At 52.9% G+C, this 21,284-nt stretch overlaps 1 protein-coding gene across 3 annotated transcripts in view; it reads left to right on the top strand.

Annotated features, from left to right (window-relative positions):
* Positions 1-1,199: 1,199 nt before the first annotated feature.
* The window catches only part of ATP9A (ATPase phospholipid transporting 9A (putative)), a 126,869-nt gene continuing 106,784 nt past the window's right edge, over positions 1,200-21,284 (top strand). The window contains exon 1 of one of the 3 annotated variants that reach the window (XM_036418462.2): positions 1,200-1,367. In XM_036418462.2, coding sequence (XP_036274355.1) covers positions 1,300-1,367 — 68 coding nt within the window. In that variant the 5' untranslated portion in view covers positions 1,200-1,299. Of the gene's footprint in view, positions 1,368-17,271; positions 17,289-21,284 lie in introns of those variants that run through there. The other 2 variants (XM_036418457.2, XM_045574921.1) reach the window with 2 other exon arrangements.

Below are 21,284 nucleotides of genomic sequence, written 5' to 3'. Positions count from 1 at the left end.
CGCCCTTGACCAGGAATCAAACCGGAGAGCCCCCATGCACAGTGAATGCTCCAACCATCAGTGGAGCATTATTCCTCCATATTTTAGAATCCCGTCCACCTTCCTTTAGAAACCCCGAGAAGCTGGGCCTGCCCAGCACTGTTTACAGTCGGTGCAATTAGGATCAGCTATGCATTGGACTGTTTTATTGTTTCTCCTCGTCGTTATGGTTGATGTGAAACCGTGTTCTGCGTGCAGAGCAGCACACGGACCAGGGCCACCACTCTTCATTTTCTTTCTGTTCTCAAAATTTATCAGGCCCCTGGGAAGTTGGAAGGTCTCAGCCGCTATGAGAGAGTGTGTGAGCCCGTGAGTGTGCTGCAGGTCTGGGTGAAGGGGTTGGGGGTGTGAGGTTGAATGTCTGAATGAGTGAGAGGGCGCATGTGTAAGCCCCAGAGTTCGTGGCAGAAGTGTGAGAATGAGCGTGTGCAGGTCTGTGTGTGCGTGCACACGTGTGTGTTTGACTCCCGGGGACCCAGGTGGGAGAATGACAGTGGGTGAAGGGTGGTGGGGAGTGAGGTAAGCGTGTCCCTCTGCGTGGACTGTGATTCCGAGGGGCACACTTGAGTGTGAGCGAGGCCAGAGATCCAGGATGGGCACATGAGGGTGAACACCGGGGTGTGTGCCGGTGTGATCGGAAACGCCAGGGTTGGGAGTGGGGTGGAAAGGTGGCTTGTGCGCTTGTGACTGTCAGAGAGTGGGGAATGAGCAGGTGAGAATAAGTGTGTGCAGGGCTAGCGTGTGAATGCGTGTTGGTGCAAGCGTGAGCATGTGAAAGAAGAGTGAGCATGTGCAACAGTGTATACAATGTGCTGGGTGAGCCTGGCGGGGGGCTGTGTGTGGCTGGTGACGGTCGGGTGCCGGTGGGCGGGCGGTGGGCGGGCGCGCGCGGCCGGGCGGTGGGCGCGCGTGGGGGGCGCGCGGCGCGGGCCGGGGACGCGGCGGCGCGGACACGGCGGCCGCCCTCCCTCCCTCCCTCCGGCGGGCGCGGCGCGGGGCGAGGGGCGCAGCGGAGCCGGGCCCATGGTGCGCCCCTGTCCGTCGGTCGGGCCGCGGGGCCGGCTCCGCGCGTGGCCCGGCGCTCGCGAGCTCGCCCCCTCGCAGCGGGCCCGGCCCGCCCGCTGCCGCCGCCTCCTCCCGCGGGGCGGCCTCCTCCCCCGGGGCGGCGCGGCGCCGGCGGGCGGCGGCGCGGAGGCCGGACCGGGCGGCGGCCCAGGCGGCGCGGGGGGCGCGGCCGGCAAGGCGGGCGGCGCGGGCGACATGACGGACCACATCCCGCTGCAGCCGGTGCGCCCGAAGCGGCGGATGGACAGCAGGCCCCGCGCCGGGTGAGCGGGACCGGGCCGGGCCTGACAGCGCGGCCGCGCGGCGCCATGAGCCCGCGGCCGGGGAGGAGGCGGCCGGGGAGGCGGGGAGGCCGGCGGGCAGCCGGGGAGGCGGGAGGCCGGGGCGAGGCTCCTCTCCGCTCCGGCCGGGCCGGGTCCCCCGCGCGATCCCGTCCTCCTGGGCCCGCGCGCCCGGCTCCCGGTTCCCCGCCGCCGCCCTGTAGGAGCCCGGGAAGCCGGGCCGCCGGCGCTGTGCACCGCCGGTGCACTGGGATCCGCGGTGCTCGGGCTGTTGTGTTGTTTTCTGCTTTCTCCTCGCCGGGGGGATGGATGTGGACCCGGGCTCGGCGCGCGGAGCCGTCCCCGGGCCCGGGGTGAGCTCGGCTGGCTGGGGTGGGGCCCGGGGTCCCGCTGCAGCGCCCCCGGGTCCCGCTCCGAAACGACCCCCTTTAGTCCCCGGCCCTGGGTGGACCCGGAGCGGCGCCGCGGGAGGGAGGGTGGGGCTCTCCCCGCCGATCTCGGACCCCTCCCCGCTCCCCACAATGAGGGAGGGAGCCCGGCCGGCGGGCGGCCACCTGCGGCGGCTTTCTGGCCGCGGCAGCGCCGGGGCGGCCCGGGCCCCCTCCCCGGAGCGGGGACGGGGCGGTGTTTGCGCCTGCTGTCTTCCTACTGGGAGGCTGGCAGTGACCTGTTGAGGTTTGGAGGGACCGTGGCACCAACTGCGGCAGATTCACCTAGGAGTGAAGGTGGAGGGGAGCTGGTTAAAATGCAGATTTTTCAGCCCAGACCGGTCCATCAGTTCCTGGGGGTGCGGCGGGGCCTGAGAATGTGCATTTCCCGGGCCGCCCAGGTGAGGTCCGGGCCCCAAGGCTGAGGCCGGCAGCGGGGCGGGGCTGCGCCAGGCAGCGGCCCTCCCCCTGGGACCAGCCCCCCCCCCCCCAGCCCTCCCCCCGGACCGGCCCTCCCCAGGTGCCTGTCCGTGCGTTCTGGGCGCTTCCCTGGGCCTGCGGTTCGGTTCACGCAGCGGCTGTGCTTGGTGCAGCGGGTGGGGAGGGTGAACGCCTAGATGGCTCCGTCAGGTGTACATGGGGGAGGGAAGGGGGAGGTGAGGGAAGGACGGATGCCAGCTGCCATTTTGTGGGGTCTTTGTCCCTGCCTTCCTTGAATCTTCCGGTGAGGAGGCCCCATTGTTGTAACAGGGCGGAAACACCTCGGCTGAGGACCGCGGGGAAGATGAAGAGGGAGGCTGGATTAGGATGGCCTGACCCAGAGACAGCCAGCCCTCCGCCCCTTCCTTCCCCGCTGTGTGTTTTATTCCTGACTAACCGAGGCTGAAGGGTGATGTCAGCGCGAGCTCTGTGCCTGGCCCAGTGCCTGATGCAGTATACACCCCAAGTGAATATCTTAGTGCATTTCTATGTCAGTGGACTCCAAAGTTTAGGTAATTCATGCTGCAAACTGTTATGAAATTTTGCCTGCGGTGTGCCCGGGCCTGCCAGGTGCCTGGGATGAAAGATGAATAAACAACAGGTGCAGGTGTCCTGGCCCTGCCCTGGCGGTGGCACCATCCGGGAGCTTCTGCAGCTCCAGCCCCCGCCCCTGCCCCATGTCCGTCTTCCGAAGTAAGAATCGGCAGTGGGACCCAGGAATGTATTTACCTTTTCAAAGCTCCCAGATGCTTTCAATTGCAGTCGTAGTTGGGAACCTCGGCTTCAGTGCATGAGAGAACATGCAAACAATTATTTAAAAGTGGCAGTCTGGAGAAGCCAAGGTTGGGGGTTCGGTCCCCGTAATCCGGTCAACCAGTGAATGCATAAATGAGTGAAACAACAAATCAGTGTTTCACTTGCTTTCTCCCTCGGCCTCTGTCTCCTCTCTCTTTCTCCTTTCTCTCTCTTTCTCTCAAGTAATAAATAAAAAAATGAAGATAAAAGTGGTAGTAAACCAAGAAAGAAATATGCAGTTAATGGGATCTAGAGGAAGTGGTGCAGACCGTTAAAAGAAAAGATTTCTGTGTGATATTAGGAGTGTCACACCTCTTGTACAATTTGTCACTTTGGAACTAATTTATTTCCTACATAGTGACAAGGATTCAGACTCAAATCATGTATCAGGGAGCCAGGCACTTGCAAATATGGGCTTGTATTCAGCCTACAGCTTCAGAAGCAGCATGTGGAGGCGGGAACCTTGGTGAACAGAAGACGTTTGGAACAGCGGGATGGGAGGCTTCTTAAAATATAATAGGGTGGGGGTGGGGGGGTGAGAGGATGGGGGTTAAAGGTAGGCTCTGGCAGGGATTCAGTGGTCCTGTTTTAACCCTCATAATGACTGTGAGTTTGGGGAATTAACGTCCCCATTTTACAGACCAGAAAACTAAGATTGATCAATGTTAAATAATTTGCTGGAGACAATAGAGCTAGTCCTTGTGAGGGGGCTGAATTCGAATCCAGTCAGCTCCTTTCCCCCACTGGCTCTCAGCTGGCAGGGTGGTTGGGGTGGTTTTGTGGTTAAAAAACCAAAACCATAGGAGCCAGGAGTCCAGCGAGACGGTGTCCCTCAGCGCTGATGATGCAAGGTGCTAAGAGGTGAAGGTGATTGGCGGGGAACCTCGTGGGCCCCGTGCTCCTGTTCTCGGGAGGGAGATCCACGTCCTGCTGCTGAAGACACTGTCGCTGAGGTTTCAGGAAACAAGGCATTTGCCCTGTATTGCGGGGAGCCCGTTTCTGACGTCACATGCTTTGCTTCTGGCTGAACGGAGCTCCTTTCTTCTTGGTGAAACACCAGCATGGGTTTGGGCGTTGAGGAGCTGGGTTCGAGCTCAGCCGCTGCTCCTTCCTAGCTGTGTGACTTGGGAAAATGACCTGACTTCTCTGGGTCTCTTCTCATCTGTAGAGGGCAGTGACCATTCCACACACCTTGCAGGGCTGTTTTGAGGCTCGGTGCACGTAAAGTTTAGAAGATGCAGCACTCAATACACCTTAGTATCGAGGGGGGGGGGGGGAGCAGAATAAGGCCTCCCAGATGTCCCCACGGCAGGGCCTTTCCAGATGTGATGAAGTTGACTGTAGATGAGAGGCTATCCTGGATGACACGGGTGGGCCCAGTGCAATCACCAGCGTCCTAGAAAGAGGCAGGAGAGTGATCTCAGAGCTGGAGGGAGACGGGAGGATGCCAGGCCTGGAGGGGGAGACGGGTGTATAAAGGAGCACAGGGGGCATCAGAAAAGTCCAGCAGACAGATTCTCCCCTGGAGCCTCAGGAGGAACTGGTCCTGCCTACACCTTGACTTTAGCTCCCCAAGACCACTCTGGACCGCTGCCCTCCAGGACTGTAAGAGAATTCACTGTGGTGATTTGTTACAGCAGGAAGGGGAAGCCAATGCAGAGGGTGTGTCCTGGATTCCCCCACTGGGCTTCCCATCCTGTGGGGCGACGGGGGCCACCGGGGGGGCCACGGCCTGTGGGTGCGGCAGGGGCATCTCACGGCTCCGGGTGCAGAGTTTACACCGGCATGCTGCGTGCCTCGTACCCTGACCACCGAGGAGGAGCACGGGTCTTGGGATCTGCAGGGCTTCGCTCTGAGCTAGTGCTTCCTCACGCCTGCTGCAGAGTGGCCCTTGGACTGGGTTTAATTTTTATCCGTGTTTCACTGATAAGAAAACCAAGGAGGCCCAGAAAGATTAAGCAATTATTCTGGGCCAAGAATGCATGGCGGACACTGATAAGAGCTCAGGAGAACCGGGCTCCGGGTGAAGAGAAGTGGGGAGGGTTTCTTGGAGCAGCTGGGCTGGCAGCAGGAAGGCGGAGGGGCAGCTGTGTCCTCAGTGCTGCGTTTCTCAGTGTGTTTGCTCCATTTTTCCCCCAGTAACAGTTCATTATTATTTTTCAGAGTGACTGCAGGATAGAGAACGTAGGAGTGGCTGTCAAGGTATATCACAGTTTGTAAACTGCTGTGAGAGTAAAGAAAAGGATATTGTAGGCTAGCATTTTATTTACCTATTTTACTTATTGATTTTTAGAGAGAGGCAGGGAAAAGAAACATCGATCCATTGCCTCCCACATATGCCCCGACCGGGAATCAAACCTGCAACCCGGGATGTTCATTGACTATGAGTGGAACCCACCACCTTCTGGTGAAGGGACATTCCTCCAACCAGCGGGTACACTTGCCAGGGTGCAGGCCTTCCTTTCACACACCAGCATGGAGTGCTGGCTGCCTTGCTCTGTGGCTAAGGGTTTGGATTCCAAGGCCACACAGACTTAGGTTCCTGCACCAGCGTCATCATTTCACTGCTGGTATGACTCCAGGCCACTGCCTTCCCGTCTGCGCTCCGTTTCTTTCCTCTTCTGTAAGACTGCCTGTGTGGCTGGGCATCATCCATACCAATAGCAGATGAGTCACTGGAGAACATCAGAAATTGTTCTTCTCTCAGTCTGGAGGCTCGGGCTGGGCCCCTGGAGGATGGCGTCTCTTCTTTCTGGGTGTTGTAGAAGGTGTTGTTGAGTAAGAACTTGGCTGGAATATGCTCACAGGATACTTGACTTGGGTGGCAGCTGTCGCATACCTGGGATTAAGTGTCTAGTGACAGGGCTGCAGCAGGCTGTGTGCTCCTCGGGGGCTGCCCTTGGCCACAGGCCAGGGTCGTGGTCCATGATCCGGAATGCACTCTCTACTATGCCACAGTAGGGAGTTCTTCATGCAGATATACATAATCCTATCTAATAAAAGAATAATATGCAAATTAACCATCAGTCTGCTACACCCATAAGCCATGCCCACAAAGCCAATCAGAAGTGAATATGCAGATAAACCCAACCAACATGGCTATGGCATCAGAGAGCAGGAGGGAGACTTGGGTTTCCCTGGCAATGGAGGAAGCCAAGCTTTTCACCTGCCCTTGTAGGCGGAGGCCTCCACTCAAGGCTACAAAGTTTCAATGATAGAAGACACATAAATCCAAACAGAAATGGAGGCAGCCACGGAGCTAGAAAGAGTGGGAGGCTAGGTTTGCCCACGGCAATGGAGGAAGCCAAGCTTTCTGTACTGGCTGGCCTAGGTCTCCACTTAAGGCTACAAAGTTTCAATTATAAAAGATACATAAATCCCAACAGAAATGGCTGCCACCACAGAGCAAGCAGAAGGCTTGGCTCCACTCCAGGCTACAAAGTTTCAATTGTAGAAGATAAATAGACTCCAGGTACCAGGGCCTTTGCTTGGGTCGCCGGGGGCATAGCCGGCTGCAAACCACCACAGGCCCCTCTCCCAGGCCGCCCTATGCCCCAAGGGAACCCCCACCCTGACCTGGGACATCCTTCAGGGCAAACCAGCTGGCCCCCACCCATGCACCAGGCCTCTATCATATCTAATAAAAGAGTGATATGCAAATTGACCATCACTCCAACACACAAAGATGGCTGCCCCCATGTGGTTGCGAGATGGCTACCACAAGATGGCCAGCAGGGGAGGGCAGTTGGGAGGGACCAGGCCTGCAAGGGAGGGCAGTTGCATGTGATCAAGCCTGCAGGGGAGGGCAGTTAAGGGTGACCAAGCCGGCATAGGAAGGACTTTAGGGGGGACCCAGACCTTCAGGGAAGGGCAGTTGGTAAGGACCCAAGCCTGCAGGGGAGGGCAGTTAGGGGCAAACAGGCTGGCAGGGGAGCAGTTAGGCATCAATCATGCCAGCAGGGGAGTGGTTAGGGGGTAATCAGGCTGGCAGGCAGAAGTGGTTAGGGGCAATCAAGAAGGCAGGCAGACGAGCAGTTTGGAGCCAGCAGTGAGAGGGCTGTCCGACTGGGATCAGGCCTAAACGGGCAGTCGGACATCCCTCAAGGGGTCCCAGATTGGAGAAGATGCAGGCTGGGCTGAGGGACATTCTGCCCCCTACCCCCGTGCATGAATTTTGTGCACTGGGCCTCTAGTTGAATATAAAAGTCTGCTGAGCTTTCCATTGTAGCTGTCACTTCTAATTTGTGGGATAAAGTGCCTTTTCTCTGCAGAGTCGGTGGAGGCCATGTCAGGCATATAGCATCGTTGACCCTCATCAGTCACAGTGGTCACGCCCTGTGAGGCTCCTGCTAGCCCAGGATTAGTGAGCAGCGAATTCTTGCTCCCAGGGCAGGTGTGGGGTACGTGCCTGTGAGTCGACAGTGAAAAGGACACCTGTGCTGCCAAGAGCTCAGGTAGAAGGTAGGGCGTCATCTTGCCCGCCCCCTCCCCCCTGGAATGTGGGTGGGGCGATTAGAAAGTTTTGCACCCTGCATGCCTGTGAGTGCCCACGAGGGTGCTGTGGGTGCTGATTTGGAGTTGACTCTTCGAGGCAGAAGGGGAATTTGAAAATACCAAAACCACTGTTGCTGAGGAGGGACGGTATACAGGCGTGTGCGGTTTTTCAGTGTCTTCCCATTGACACAGGGGAGGTGGGGTTCGGAATACAGCGGGTAGGGGTGTGCTTGGGGTGGGGGGATGGGGGAGCCTGCTTGAGGATGAAATGCAGAGACCCAGCTCTTCCCCTGACCGAGGTGGACGCTTGGCTGCATAAACAGCTCCCTGCTGCCTTGGATGAGAACAGCCAGGACAGCCTTGGCAGTGGCCCATCTGGAAGTGCTCTCTGCGTCCCCTGCCAGCCCAGCTGTATGTACTTGTGCCATGGTGCCCGGTACAGAACCCTGCCCTCGGCCCCGCCCTGTGCTGACTGACACAGGCAGCCAGTGACACCATAGGCGGTGGAATTACAAACCCAGGCATTGATGCCGAAGCGTGTGTGTAGGAGCCAGGCTTTGCCAGGGCTTCCTGACAAAGGCCAGTGAGGGGTGCCTGGATGCCAGTCTCCAAGGCACGCGGGAGGCCATCTGACTGTGACCTCAGGCGTTGAACAATCCATCTTTGGGCTTTGGTGTGTTCCTTTTCAGGACGTTCTTGCACTATCTTTACCCAGACGCCCATGGCGGAAGTCATCCATTCGGACTGGCCGCTTTTCATGGCCACCTTTGGAAATGGGCACCAAGTACGTCTGGCCTCACTCGGGACAGCGAGTGGACTTTGGGTTAATTGAGGAAGAAGAGGCAGGTGAGGCTTTGTCGGGGTCTTTCCCAGGAAGAGGTAGGGGGATGTTGATTTCTTAAGCGGGCTTGGCTTCCTTCCTTTGGTGACCCGTTGAGGGACTGGGACAGGGACTCGAAGCTTGGCCTGTGGGGAATTCCCTAAAGATCTGGAAGGAGGCTGAGGGCCAAACAGGGAAAGGTTAGCGATTACTTTTATAATTCCTAATGTTTGTCCCCAGTGGTATGTGTTTTTCTCTTTGTAGTTCCGGTGGGAAGCTTCCTCTTGTTTAAGTAAAAAGGAGTAGCAGCTTAGAGAAAAGGAGGAATCAGGAGTAGCTCAGGAGGTTTGTAGACGGGCCCCAAGTCACGTCTGCCATTTAGGAAGCGGTGGCCTAGGCTGCAGTGGTGCTGTCTGCCTAGACATATACCGTCTACAAGGGAGAACCTGGGGGTGCTAATATACTTAAACAAATTTGTTTTGCCGTGTTATCAGAAAACATGATTTTTAAACAATAATTAGGCCCTGGCTGGGTAGTTCAGTCAGTTAGAGAATCATCACAATTCACTAAGGTTGCGGGTTTGATCCCTGATCAGGGCACATATGAGAATCGATTAATTTACAGTTTACCAGGTTGAATGGGGATCTTAATGTTGTTTCTGTCATTGTCTAGAGTTTCTTCAATAAGTGCTGTTAGGAAAATTGGACAGATAATGTAAAAAAAAAAAAAAATGTAACTAGAACATCGACTTACACCTACACAAGAATACACTCAAAATGGATAAGACTTAAGTGTAAGTCGTGAAAACATAAAAATCCTAGAAGAAACCATAGGCAGCAAAATCTCAGTCATCTCTCGCAGCAATATGTTTGCCGATGCATCTAGGCCAGTGGTCGGCAAACTCATTAGTCAGCAGAGCCAAATAATAACAGAACAACGATTGAAATTTCTTTTGAGAGCCAAATTTTTTAAACTTAAACTTCTTCTAACGCCACAGTGGTACCCATTGCTTTCCAAAGGAAAAATTATCAAAATAGCATGATGACCACTATAGCATGAGAATCGATTAATGAATGCATAAATAAGTGGAATAACAAATTGATATCTCTCTCTCTCTCCTGCTTTCTCTCAAATCAATAAGTAAAAATTTAAAAAGTACACACTGTAAAAAACCACCAATAGTAAATAGTTTACTGCTTCTATTTCATCGGTTGTTTTTGGTCTGTTCAGGTTTTCTGATTCTTCCTGATCCAGTTTTGGAAGAATATATATATATATATATATATATATATATATATATATATATATATATATATATTTAGGAATTTGACATTTCCTCCACATTGTCCAGCTTGTTGGCATTTAGTTGTTCACAGTATTTTCTTACAATCCTTTGTATTTCTGTGGTTGTTACTTCACCACTTTCTTTCTAATTTTATTCATTTGGGTCCTGTCTCTTTGTTTTTTGATGAGTCTGGCTAATGGTTCATCAATCTTGTTTATCTTTTCAGAGAACCAGCTCTTGGTTTCATTGATCTTTTGTACTGGTTTTTTATCCTCTATGCCATTTATTTCTGCTCTAATCTTTATTATTTCCTTCTTTCTACTTTGGGCTTTTCTTGTTGTTCTCTTCCTTATTGTCTATTTAAGGTGACTCATCCAGCCTTTAAAAAGGAAAAAAAAAAAAAATTAAATAAAGAAGAAGAAAGAAAAACCGGTTGGGCAAGAAATTCATGTTCTTATCTATGAGGTCAGCTTTCTGATTTAATAACTATGGAAGCTTTGAGCTGTTGGAGGAGGCCATTTGGGAAGTGTTATGAGCTGACTTGTAACCCTTCTCCCCCCACACTCCCACAATTCAAATGTTGAAGTCCTGACTCCCAGCAGCACCTCGGAATGGGACTCTCTGGAGAAAAGGTTACCTTAAACTGAGGCTGCAGGGTGAGCCCTCATTCAGTCTCACTGGTTGCTTTATGAGAAGGGAGACATCGAGGCGAGAAGAAAGACCATCTGGGGACACAGTGGGAAGGCAGCCATCTGCAAGCCAAGGGGACAGGCGTCAGCAAAACTAGACCTGCCGACACCTTGGTCTTGGACTGCCAGACGTAGAGAAAATACCTTTCTGTTGTGTAAGCCACCCAGTCAGTGCTCTTTGACCGTGGCAGCCACAGGAAGCGAATGCAGGAAGCAGCCCTAAAATTCTAAACTAAAATTCTAAAATTTTGGGAACATATAGGTAAAATTGTATACTTAACTTAGTGCTCTGTCTTAGAACCTACCTATATGTTCCCAAAAATTCTAGTTTAGCACTTCTTAGTTGGGATTCAGGAATCTGTAGTTTAACAACTCCACCAGGTGATTCTCGTCATGAGAGAAGTTTGGGAAACACTGGTGTAGATGAACTGGATGAGCACTGCGGTCGCCGCTCAGTACGCATTAGGTCAGTGGTCGGCAAACTCACTAGTCCACAGAGCCAAATCCCAACAGTACAATGATTGCAATTTCTTTTGAGAGCCACATTTTTTTAAACTTAAACTTCTTCTAACGCCACTTCTTCCAAAATAAATGATAGATCCTCCCTTCCTCAATCTGATGGACAGACTAAACCCCACCTGCAGCCAGACATTCCTGAGCACTGAGCCACCAATCGACACCTGCCAAATACCCTAAACCCCCCCCTCCCTTCCTAAGTCCCTAGGTCCCTAATCATAGGCCTTACATGAAACCACCAATCAGCGTGTGCTGAGTGCCCTAAGCCCCGTCCCCTCTCCTCCCCTTGAAAAGGTGGTGTACCCCGGCCCTCGCTCTCTGCCGCTCCTCTCTCTGGAAGCAGCCGGCAGGGGTACTCTTCAATAAAACTGTGTCCTGGCTTCCCGGTCTCCGGCCCTCTCTATTTCATCTTTCAAAAGACTCGCCCAGGCCATGGTATTTGAGTGTGGAAGAGTCACACTCAAAGGGCCAAAGAGCTGCATGTGGCTCGCGGTTTGCCGACCACAGCGTTAGGTGGCCAGCACTGTTCTGAGAGTTTCATGTCGGTCGTCCCATTTAGTCCTCCTGGCAACCCTCTTACGGATGACAGCACTGAGGGACAGAGGGGTCTTTCCCCTTCAGAATGGTTTTGCTTCAGAATGACAAAGATCCAGCATTAAAAAACCTCATTTTCCCTTAACACGAACGCGGGCAGTAGATTCCTTTTTGCCGCCGGTCTCAACGCCCTTTCCTCTGCGAGTGTCTCTGTGCTGTCCTTTCAGAGCAGGCGGTTTTTTTCGAGGGCAAAGGGTGGGGTTTTGGAGGCTTCTGTGCTTTGGAGGGAAGTATGTGTGTATTCCGTGATTCCCAGGGAAAGCTGGTAATCAGCAGGCATGATGATATGACAGGGAAGTTCTAGAAACTTGAAGGTATCCTAGTAAGCATACGTTCTTCAGAAACATGGTAACTGTTTTCAGAGTCACTTACAGATCAGTATTTTCTTTCTCAGCCTCTTTGTATGAGACACGTTCATGCTAAATGGGGGGGGAAGGGGGAGGTAAGAACAGAGCATCTGTTTCTAAAATGTTTGTCCTCACCCTGTAAAAGGAAGTCATTTGAATCTGAATACCTTTTAGCATTTATAAGTCCGTCTCCATAAAAATTCAAATAAAATGTAAAACTGGAGACCCCCCCCCTCACATGTTCTCTCCTCATTTTCATACTCCGCAAATGAAAGACAGTTAGAGGCTCTCTTACAAGGATGACCACCCTGTCCGGGTAAATCAAAGGACCAGGTAGTAAACAGGAGAGACCACGTGTCCCCCCTAGTGGATTTCGTCCCCTAAACTGATTTTAAAAGAGGATGCACACGTACTCACATACACATAAACATGCATGCTCACTCCTACGTGCACAGCTCAGGGAATTTCCACAGCGTGAACACACTCCTGAAACAGCTGCAGCTAAAGAGAGGCTGCCACTAAGAACACCCCCTGCTGTGTCCCCCCCCCCCCCCCCCGCCACCCCCGCACCTGAACCCAGACCTGACTGCTCTGGCCTGATGTTGAACAGATGCATGGAACAGCAGGTGCTCCCTGGTGCCTGGCTTTACCGGCTCCCTGTTCTGTTTGGGAGATTAGACCACGTTGCATGTGTATTACACAGGATGGGGCAAAAGTCAGTTTACCGTCGTTGTTCATATGGAAAATAATCCTATATAATAAAGAGGTGATATGCAAATTAACCCTCATGCCCTTACAAGATAGCTGCCTACAAGCAGGCTGCGTGGGGCAACCAGGTAGGTGGGGAGGGGACAAGTTAGGAGAGACCAGGCTGGCAGAGGAGGGCAGTTGGGGGCGACCAGGCTGGCAGGGAGAGCAATAAGAGGTAACCAGGCCAGCGGGGTGAGGGGGGTAGTTAGGGGTGACCAGGCTGGTGTGTGTGGGGGTGCAATTGGGGGCAATCAGACTAGTAGGGGGGTAGTTGGGTGGGGGTGATTAGGCTGGCAGGGGGGGGTCAGTGAGGGGTGACTAGGCTGGCGGGGGGGGGGGGGGGCCCAGTTAGGGTTGCCCAGGTCGGCAGGTGGGGGGCAGTTAGGGACAATCAGACCAGCATGCAGAGGCAGTGAGGGGTGATAAGGCCAGTGCGGGGGTGGGGTGTTTAGGGGTTAGGGGGATAGGGGAGGGGGGCAGTTGGGGGTAACCTGGCTGGCAGTTGGGGGCAGTTAGGGATGACCAGGCAGGCAGGCAGGTGAGTGATTAGGAACCAGTGGTCCAGGATTATGAGAGGGTGCAGTCCAGGCTGAGGGGGACCCCCCCCCCCCCGTATGAATTTTGTGCACCAGGCCTCTAGTAAATAAATAATAGTACAAGCATGAACTCTGCATCTCACATACCCACAGCTGTAAGCCTGCTTTTACCCCGCCCTGAAGTTGGCTCGTCCCTGTGGCCACGTGTAGACATTGTATGACATGACATCTCTGGCCCCTTCTCCTCTGGCTGGCCCTGGGCTGTTTCCAGTTTGGCTCTGGGTTAGGGCTGCTGTGAACATATCCTGGAGGCCATGCCCTGTGCGGTTTTGCTGGGCCCTGCGGTGTGTGTGTTTTAGCTGGAGTAGAAATTGGTAATGTTCAGCATGTTGGTACTCAGTGGTGTGTCCCCATCGGGGACAGTTCCTGTCGCTCCACATCCTCACACACACTTGCATCGTCTGTCTCCTTTCATTTCAGCCATCCTGGTGGGAACAGAGTAGTGACACTGAGTGCATTCTTTCCCCTATGATTTCTTGGAGAGAGGCTTCCCTTCTCTGGGCCTGGGTTAAGTTTTGAGGTATAGGTTAGCCACATCATGTGAAGCCTGAAGGTGTAAGCCAGGCAAAATGGTCCCACCAGGGCGGCCAGCACCCTGTCTTTGAGGACTTTAATTATAGGGAAACAGTACAAATCTGTAAAGTGTATACTCTCAGTATTTACATGTGTTTCTATTTCTTAATTATATACAATTTTATGTATCAAATTTTAATGTTTAATATATATTTTTATGTTTACGTGTACTTTATAAGTATTATATAAAATATAAAAGTTACATGTGTGCATGCATTTTAAAGAAAAACTATAGAACAGAGAAAAGTGCTGAATATAATCCTGGCGTTAGCTTTCCCTTCAAAGAAACCACAGCTGCCCTGGCTTGGAGCATCGTCCCAATATACAAAGGTTGTGGTTTGATTCCTGGTCAGGCACATAAATAAGTGGAATAACAAATTGATGTCTCCCCTCCGTCCCCCTCTCTCATCAATAATAATAAGCCCTGGACGGTTTGGCTCAGTGGATAGAGTGTTGGCCTGTGGACTGAAGGGTCCAGGGTTCAATTCTGGCCAAGGGCACATACCCAGGTTGTGGGCTCCATCCCAGTGGGCGGCATGCAGGAGGCAGCTGATCAGTGATTCTCATCACTGATGTTTCTCTCTTCCCCTCTCCTTCCCTCTCTGAAAAAATAAAATAAAATAAAAAAGAAGAAGACAACCACAACTAACACAAACACTTTAGCTTATGCTGTGTCTCTGTGCCTACATTGTCTTGTGAATTATAACCATGTAGCTTGTGTTTTTTATTTCCTATCTTTTCCGCTTAGCATTGTAACGCAAGGCCTTTTCTGTATCACGAGGCCCTTTGTAAATGACACTTTAAATGGCAACAGAATATTTCTTTGAAAAGACTTCGCTAATGTACTTAACCCGGCCCTATATTTTCACAAATTGGTTCTTGTGTTCACTTTTTACATAATGTTTCCATTCTGAACGCTGACCCTCCAAACCAGAGTCACCCCAAAGACACGGAACGCAGACCCCAAGACCCCAGCGGGCACCTATTTGGGGTGGGAAGAGCGCCATCTGCAGGGGGACTCGCACCAGCCAGCTCTGCTCATTGCCCCGCAGAACAGCACAAAAAGGAGCGCCTGCCCCGTCTTGTTTACATGTTCCAGAGCTCGGCACGGGTTCTGGCACACAGTAGGTGCTCAATAAATGTTTGTTGAGTGAATGATGAATAGGAGCCACCGTTCCAGGCAGGTCTGCCTGCTCCCAGTGCCCTTAGTTTTATTTGAAAACATTACAATCCCAAGGGACTCCGGTTCCTGATTCACGTGGGGTGCCGATGGTGTGCGGGCATGTGGCAGGCTCCCAGTGTCTGCGGAGTGATGGAGCCAGAAGGCGGAGAAGCAATGGCACAACCTTCTGTACAGAAAGGAAAGAGAGGCCTCCCTCCCACCCTCCCTCTCTCTATTTCACTTAGCCTGTTGCTTTAAGGAATTAGTTGCAGAAGCAGCTTGTCCTAGGCCTGGGTCACAGATCTCAAATTGATCCCAGATTTGCTGCTGGGCTGTATCTGCCCCTGTTTCGTCCTCGGGGCTCCCAGCAACTTCTGCTGCTGAGCCTTTGTCAGGGAGTCAGGAACATCCCCTCAGTAGCAGCGGGCCGTTTGGTGCCAGGTGATGGCACTAGCAGCTTGGGGGCCAGGGCAAGCCAGACAAAGCCCTGCCGAGCGGAGAGGCCTGGAGGGACCCACCCCACTCGGAGCCGTGCCTGAGCACTCTCCCCAGCTCTGGGGCCCTGCGTGTGACTTTCAAACTGCAGAGTTTTATTTTTCCATAATGAAAATAATAATTTCTTTTTTTTTTTAAATATATTTTATTGATTTTTTTTTACAGAGAGGAAGGGAGAGAGATAGAGAGCTAGAAACGTCGATAAGAGAGAAACATCGACCAGCTGCCTCCTGCACACCCCCCACCGGGGATATGCCCGCAACCAATGTACATGCCCTTGACCGGAATCGAACCTGGGATTCAGGCCGCAGACCGACGCTCTACCGCGGAGCCAAACCGGTTTCGGCAATAATTTCTTTTTTAAAAAGTAGTGGCTCCACCGAAACCGGTTTGCTCAGTGGATAGAGCGTCAACTTGCGGACTGAAAGGTCCCAGTATGGGGTATGCAGGAGGCAGCTGATCAATGGTTCTCTCTCATTGATGTTTCTAACTATTTTCTCTCCCTTCCTCTCAGTAAAGAAATAAAAAAAAAAAAAAAAAAAAGTATTGGCTCCTGTTATAGAAAACTTAAAGACGCAGTAGCTAGAATTATTGAAAGCCCTCCTTTCTCTTGTTAACATTGAGGTATGTTACCTTCTATCTATATTTTTATCGAATGCCTGTGAAAGACAAGATTTCAGTTCATTTTTGCCATTATAAGTTAGAACTTAGTCTTGAGAAGATATCTTTTGAAAAATATTTTTATTGATTTCAGAGAGGAAAGGAGAGGGAGCGGAAGAGGTGGAAACCTCAGTGATGAGAAAGAAGCACTGATTGGCTGCTTCCTGCACACCCCACACTGGAGATGGAGCCTGCCGCCCGGGCATGCTGCCCTCACCGGGAGTCCAGCTGTGACCTCCTGGTTCGTAGGCTGGCGCCCAGCCGCTGAGCCACGCTGGCCGAGCTAGAGAGGATGTTGATGCATGAACTTGATTCCTCTTGAGGATTTTCATAGGCCGCTGGGTTACGTGGGTCATGGGGCATTCTGGGGCGGTCTGGGAGGCCTCCTCATCTTCCTCCCTGTGAGACCAGAATCGCCCCACATCCAGGAAAGGATGTGGGTGATGCCCCGCCTGCCATTTTCATTTTACTTATGCTCCGAGCACGCCCACAACATCGGGACGTCTGAGAGAGAGAGAGAGGAGGAGAGAGAAGTAAAAGCGTGTGCTTTCCTTCCTCGGTCTGCCACCGGCTTCCGGCTCATTCATGAGCGAGGTGGTGGGGGTGGAGGACGGCCTGTGGTGGACTGAGGACAATACATGCTCTGTGGACGGGCGGGCGGCCTTGGCCCTCGTGGTGCTGTGTGTGGTCGTTACGTAAGACGTGCTGGAGAGGCTGAGCCTTCTTTGTTGAACGGATAGAAGAAAGTCTGCGTGTAGCTTCTCATGATACAGCTGTCTGCAGGCCGCAGGGCCGCGAGCAGACTGTCCGGCTTCCCTGCCAGGGGTGGAGGCGGGCAGCTCGGTGGTTGGGGCCCAGGGTGGCACCTCTTGGGGCACCGGCATCAGAAGAGGTGGGACCATGCTCTCTGGTGGTGCCCACCTGTGAGCTGTGCTTGTCCCAGACCCCCAGCACCTTCCTGGCAAACACCCCCCCCCCTCCCATGGCCATCCCGGGCTGTCTCAGCACCAAAGCCACACCCGAGGCGTGGCCCCAGTGGCCATGGCGCTGCCCCGTCTCCATGGGAACGGGGAGGAGCCGGATCTGGGGAGGAAAAAGGTTACTGACGGCTGGTGGTGCGGGCTCCCCAGGGTTGGCGGCTGTGGCGCTGAGGGGCTGAGGACGTGGATGTGGCAGGACGGCCTCTGCTGGAGTGCTCCCGGCTGTGTGACCGCGGCATGTGAGTCCGCTTCTCCGGCGTGGGCATGGTCGTGGCGCCGGGCAGTTCTGAGGACTCGATGAGGTGGTGTGTGTGGAGTGCGTAGATCCCAGAGCCCGCGGTGGCCCGTGGAAAGCACAGTCGCAGTTAGCCGTCGCCAAGGCTGCCGGCGGGGTGCAGGGGGAGCCAGGTGTCCCTGGGACCCGTGCTGTGTCCCTGCCATCGGATTGTCTCTAGGTGGCTGCCTGGATGATGCAGAGGCGGCTTTCCTAGCCTGCCGTGGGCTGAGGTCTCCAGAGGCTGTGGTTAAGGCCGCTGGGCCAACTGTAGGTTGTACAGTCCGAGGCGATTTCCCCATCTGTGAGCACCGCCTGTAGGACCATTAATTTTTTTTTAAACAAAGCATTTCTTAAAAGAAAATAAATATTGCTACAGGTTCAGTGTGCAGGGCATCCCTCCATAATGGACATCTGGGCCTTCCCAGGTTTTACTCTCTCTCAGTGCTGCTGTAAGCATCCTTGTGCATTTCCTGTTGCTTACCGGTCCCTGTAGTTGTGTAGGATACATCCCCCTAGGTGGACGTGCTAGGTCGGAAGATCTGAGCTCTCCATTCAAAGATGCCATAACCGGTTTGGCTCAGTGGATAGACTGTAGGGGTGTCGAACTCAATCAGAGAAGGGGCCAAAATCTAAAATCCAGCCTAAATCACGGGCCGAATGGTTTACTGAACAGTCATAAACTGTCATTGTGATGGAAACGCAGCGGAGTGCAGTGATGACAGTGCGGTGCGGGCCACATTGCAAGGCCTGGCGGGACGGATTTGGCCCGCGGGCCTTGTGTTTGACACATGTGGGATAGAGATTTGGCCTGCGGACTGAAAGGTCCCAGGTTCGATTCCGGTCAAGGGCATGCTCCTTGATTGCGGGCACATCCCAGGTAGAGGGTGTGCAGGAGGCAGCTGATCGATGTTTCTCTCTCATTGATGTTTCTAACTCTCTATCCCTCTGTAAAAAAATCAATAAAATATATTTAAAAAAAATAAAGAGAAATGGCCACCTTGACCTTTTTCATTGATATAGTCCTATTTCTCCTCTAGCCAGTAGCATCCTGTGGCCAGAGATATGGTTAGACGTCTTCCTCCTTTGCATTCTTTCTAACTTGCGATTTTACATTCTTCTGCTTAAATAACCCACACCTTAGATGATTGTAGAACAAATGAGTAAAAGTTTGGCTGTGTGCCTCCTTCCTCTTTTCCCAGCATCCTTCTCTTCTCCCCTCCAGGCACCCGTGCTTACCAATTTGGGTTACACCCTTCTAGAACTGCAGTCCGATGTGGTAAACACTAATTAGATGTGGCTATTTGAATGGATGGAGTCACATTTAAGTTGTACATGTTGAGTCCTCAGTAGTCACATGTGGCTGAGTGGCTGCTCCCTGACAAGGCAGAATCAGAATGTTTCCATCCTTGCAGACCTGTGTGGAGGATGCTGCCCTGGACCAGGCTCTCACATCAGGGTGATGGACATTTGGGGCTGGATCATCCCCTGTGTGGTGCTGCCCTGTGCATTGGAGACTGTCCTGTGTGCAGCAGCATCACTGGCCTCCGTCCACTAGGTGCCAGTAGCACCTCCCTTTCCTGCACCTGCATTCGGGGCATTGGAAAAGCCCTCTAGACCTTGCCAACTGTCCCTGCCGGTCAGAATTTATCCTCGGGCGGGGCGGGGAGGGAGGAATATTAACCCCTCCCCCCCAATGCTGTAGACTTTTTTCCACATTGCCCTCAGTTTTTCTTCCTGGGTCTTCCCAGTGTCAACATCGAGACGATCACTTCCTGGACCCTGGTTCCGGCAAGGTTGGTGCGTCAGGCAGCAGCTCAGCAAATATTTACTGAGAGGGCGCCGATCGCCGGCACCGAGAGCAGGAGTGGTCCTTTCTCCAGCACTGAGAGCAGGCGTGATCCTTTCTCCGAGGCCAGCTCCTTGTTGCAGTGGTCACCTTTCCAGAAACTCGGCTGGCTTGGCACCTCCCCCTGTAATATTGGTCTTTCCCTGGCTTTTGGCCCAGCTGTGTGAAACCACTGCACATCGGCGGTCATAACCTGTGTGTGTTCTAGAGTGAATTTATGAGAAAAGTCTACTTGGGTTTTTCTTTGTTTAAATGGTCTAAGCTTAAAGCAGTGCAGACCAAGTTATCTCTAGCCTTGCATCTTTTAAATTTAATTTTATTATATTTTTATTGATTTCAGAGGAAGGGAGAGGAAGAGAGAGAGAGATAGCAACATCAACGATGAGAGGGAATCATTGAGCAGCTGCCTCCTGCACTCCCCACACTGGGGATGGAGCCCGCAACCTGGGCATGAGCCCTGACCGGAAATTGAACGTTGATCTCCTGATTTATAGGTCATTGCTCAACCACTGAGCCATCCTGGCCAGGCCTAGCCTTACATCCTAACCTAGTTGAATAGCTGTTTATATCAACAGATGAGAAAATTGTTTCATGTGTTTTTTTTTTTAATCTAGAAAAATAACTCGAGAAGTAATATCTACTGTTTTAAATATATATATATATATATATATATATATATATATATATATATAGATTGATTGATTTTAGAGAGAGGAGGAGAAAGAGAGAGAGAAAAACATCGATTTGTTGTTCCCCTTACTTATGCGTTCATTGGTTGATTCTTGTATGTGCCCTGACCAGGGATCCAACCTGCGACCTTGACATTTTGGGCCGATGCTCCAACCAACTGAGCTACCTGGCCAGGGCTCAATATCTACTATCAATTGAATGCCTGCTATGTGCTAGGTCCTGTCCTACCGTATCCCTTTTCTGTATAAAGTCTTTATCCTCCTAGTAATTCAGCAGGCGGGTCTTATCTTTTTACCCGGAGGGAGAGTGGGGTCACGGGTGAATAGCCGGAGGGCACACAGCCGGTGCGGAGCAGGGCTGGACTGTACACCCAGCCCCCTGGCTGCCAAGCGTGTTCCTAACGCTGTCCATTGGCTCTCACCGGTCACTGCTGCTTCAGCCTCTCCGTTTATTTCTCCCTCTTAGGGATTCTGCGGTGTGGCCCGCCTCCCCGGCCCGCCTGGGGTGTGGGGCGGGAGTTCCTTTGCCCTGCATTAGGACATAGCAGTAGCAGCCCAGGTGACAGCTGTCACAACATCGCTCTGGGCGCCTTCCTCCCAGACCGTGGAGGGGGAGGGGCCTGGCGTCCACCCACAAGACAGACAGACGGGCTCTGGCAGCGGCCACGCGGGGAGGAGAGATCTGCAGGTGGTAAATCCAGAAGCTGAGAAGGAGCCTCGCTGCCACCTCTTCTGTTTGGACAGGTCGAAGGAAACTTGGTCACTTGTAAATTTGCCACCACGCCCAAGGCTTCTGGTGCAGGACGTAAGTTCCCAAGACGCGTTTCTGGACGCTGCGGTGATACAAAGTCAGAGCAATGCAGGGGCAGAACGGAATCACAGTGGGACGTGTGGCAGGACACCCCCCGCCTTTTCCAGTTTCCCGTCAGTATCGCTCACCCGGGTGGCGCCCCCTTTTCACAGCGGACCCTTGCCCCTGTCTCCGCGTCACGGGGGAGGAGCAGCCAGCGGCCCGGGCCGCCGCTTCAGGCACAGCCACTGGGGCCGGCGGAGCCCAGCGGGACTTGTTAGCTGCTCATTGCGTGACCATTGCACTGACTTTGGCGTTTGCCTTCTTGTCTGACAAAGCGTGATGCTTTTTCATTTACGGTAGTGGTGTGAAGGTACCTGTTAAAATACATTGTTGGAGCTGAAACTGGTTTGGCCCTGTGGATGGAGCGTTGGCCTGCGAACTGAAAGGTCCCAGGTTCGATTCCAGTCAAGGGCATGTACCTTGGTTATGGGCACGTCCCCAGTAGGAGGTGTGCAAGAGGCAGCTGATCGATGATTCTCTCTCATTGATGTTTCTAACTCTCTAGCCCTCTCTCTTCCTCTCTGTAAAAAATCCATAAAATATATTTAAAGAAATAAAATAAAATACATT

The sequence above is a fragment of the Pipistrellus kuhlii genome, unplaced genomic scaffold, assembly GCF_014108245.1.
Source record: "Pipistrellus kuhlii isolate mPipKuh1 unplaced genomic scaffold, mPipKuh1.p scaffold_m20_p_6, whole genome shotgun sequence".
Lineage (NCBI taxonomy): Eukaryota > Metazoa > Chordata > Mammalia > Chiroptera > Vespertilionidae > Pipistrellus > Pipistrellus kuhlii.
Note: the sequence above shows the minus strand (reverse complement) of the source record. Positions and strands in the feature narration are given on the sequence as shown.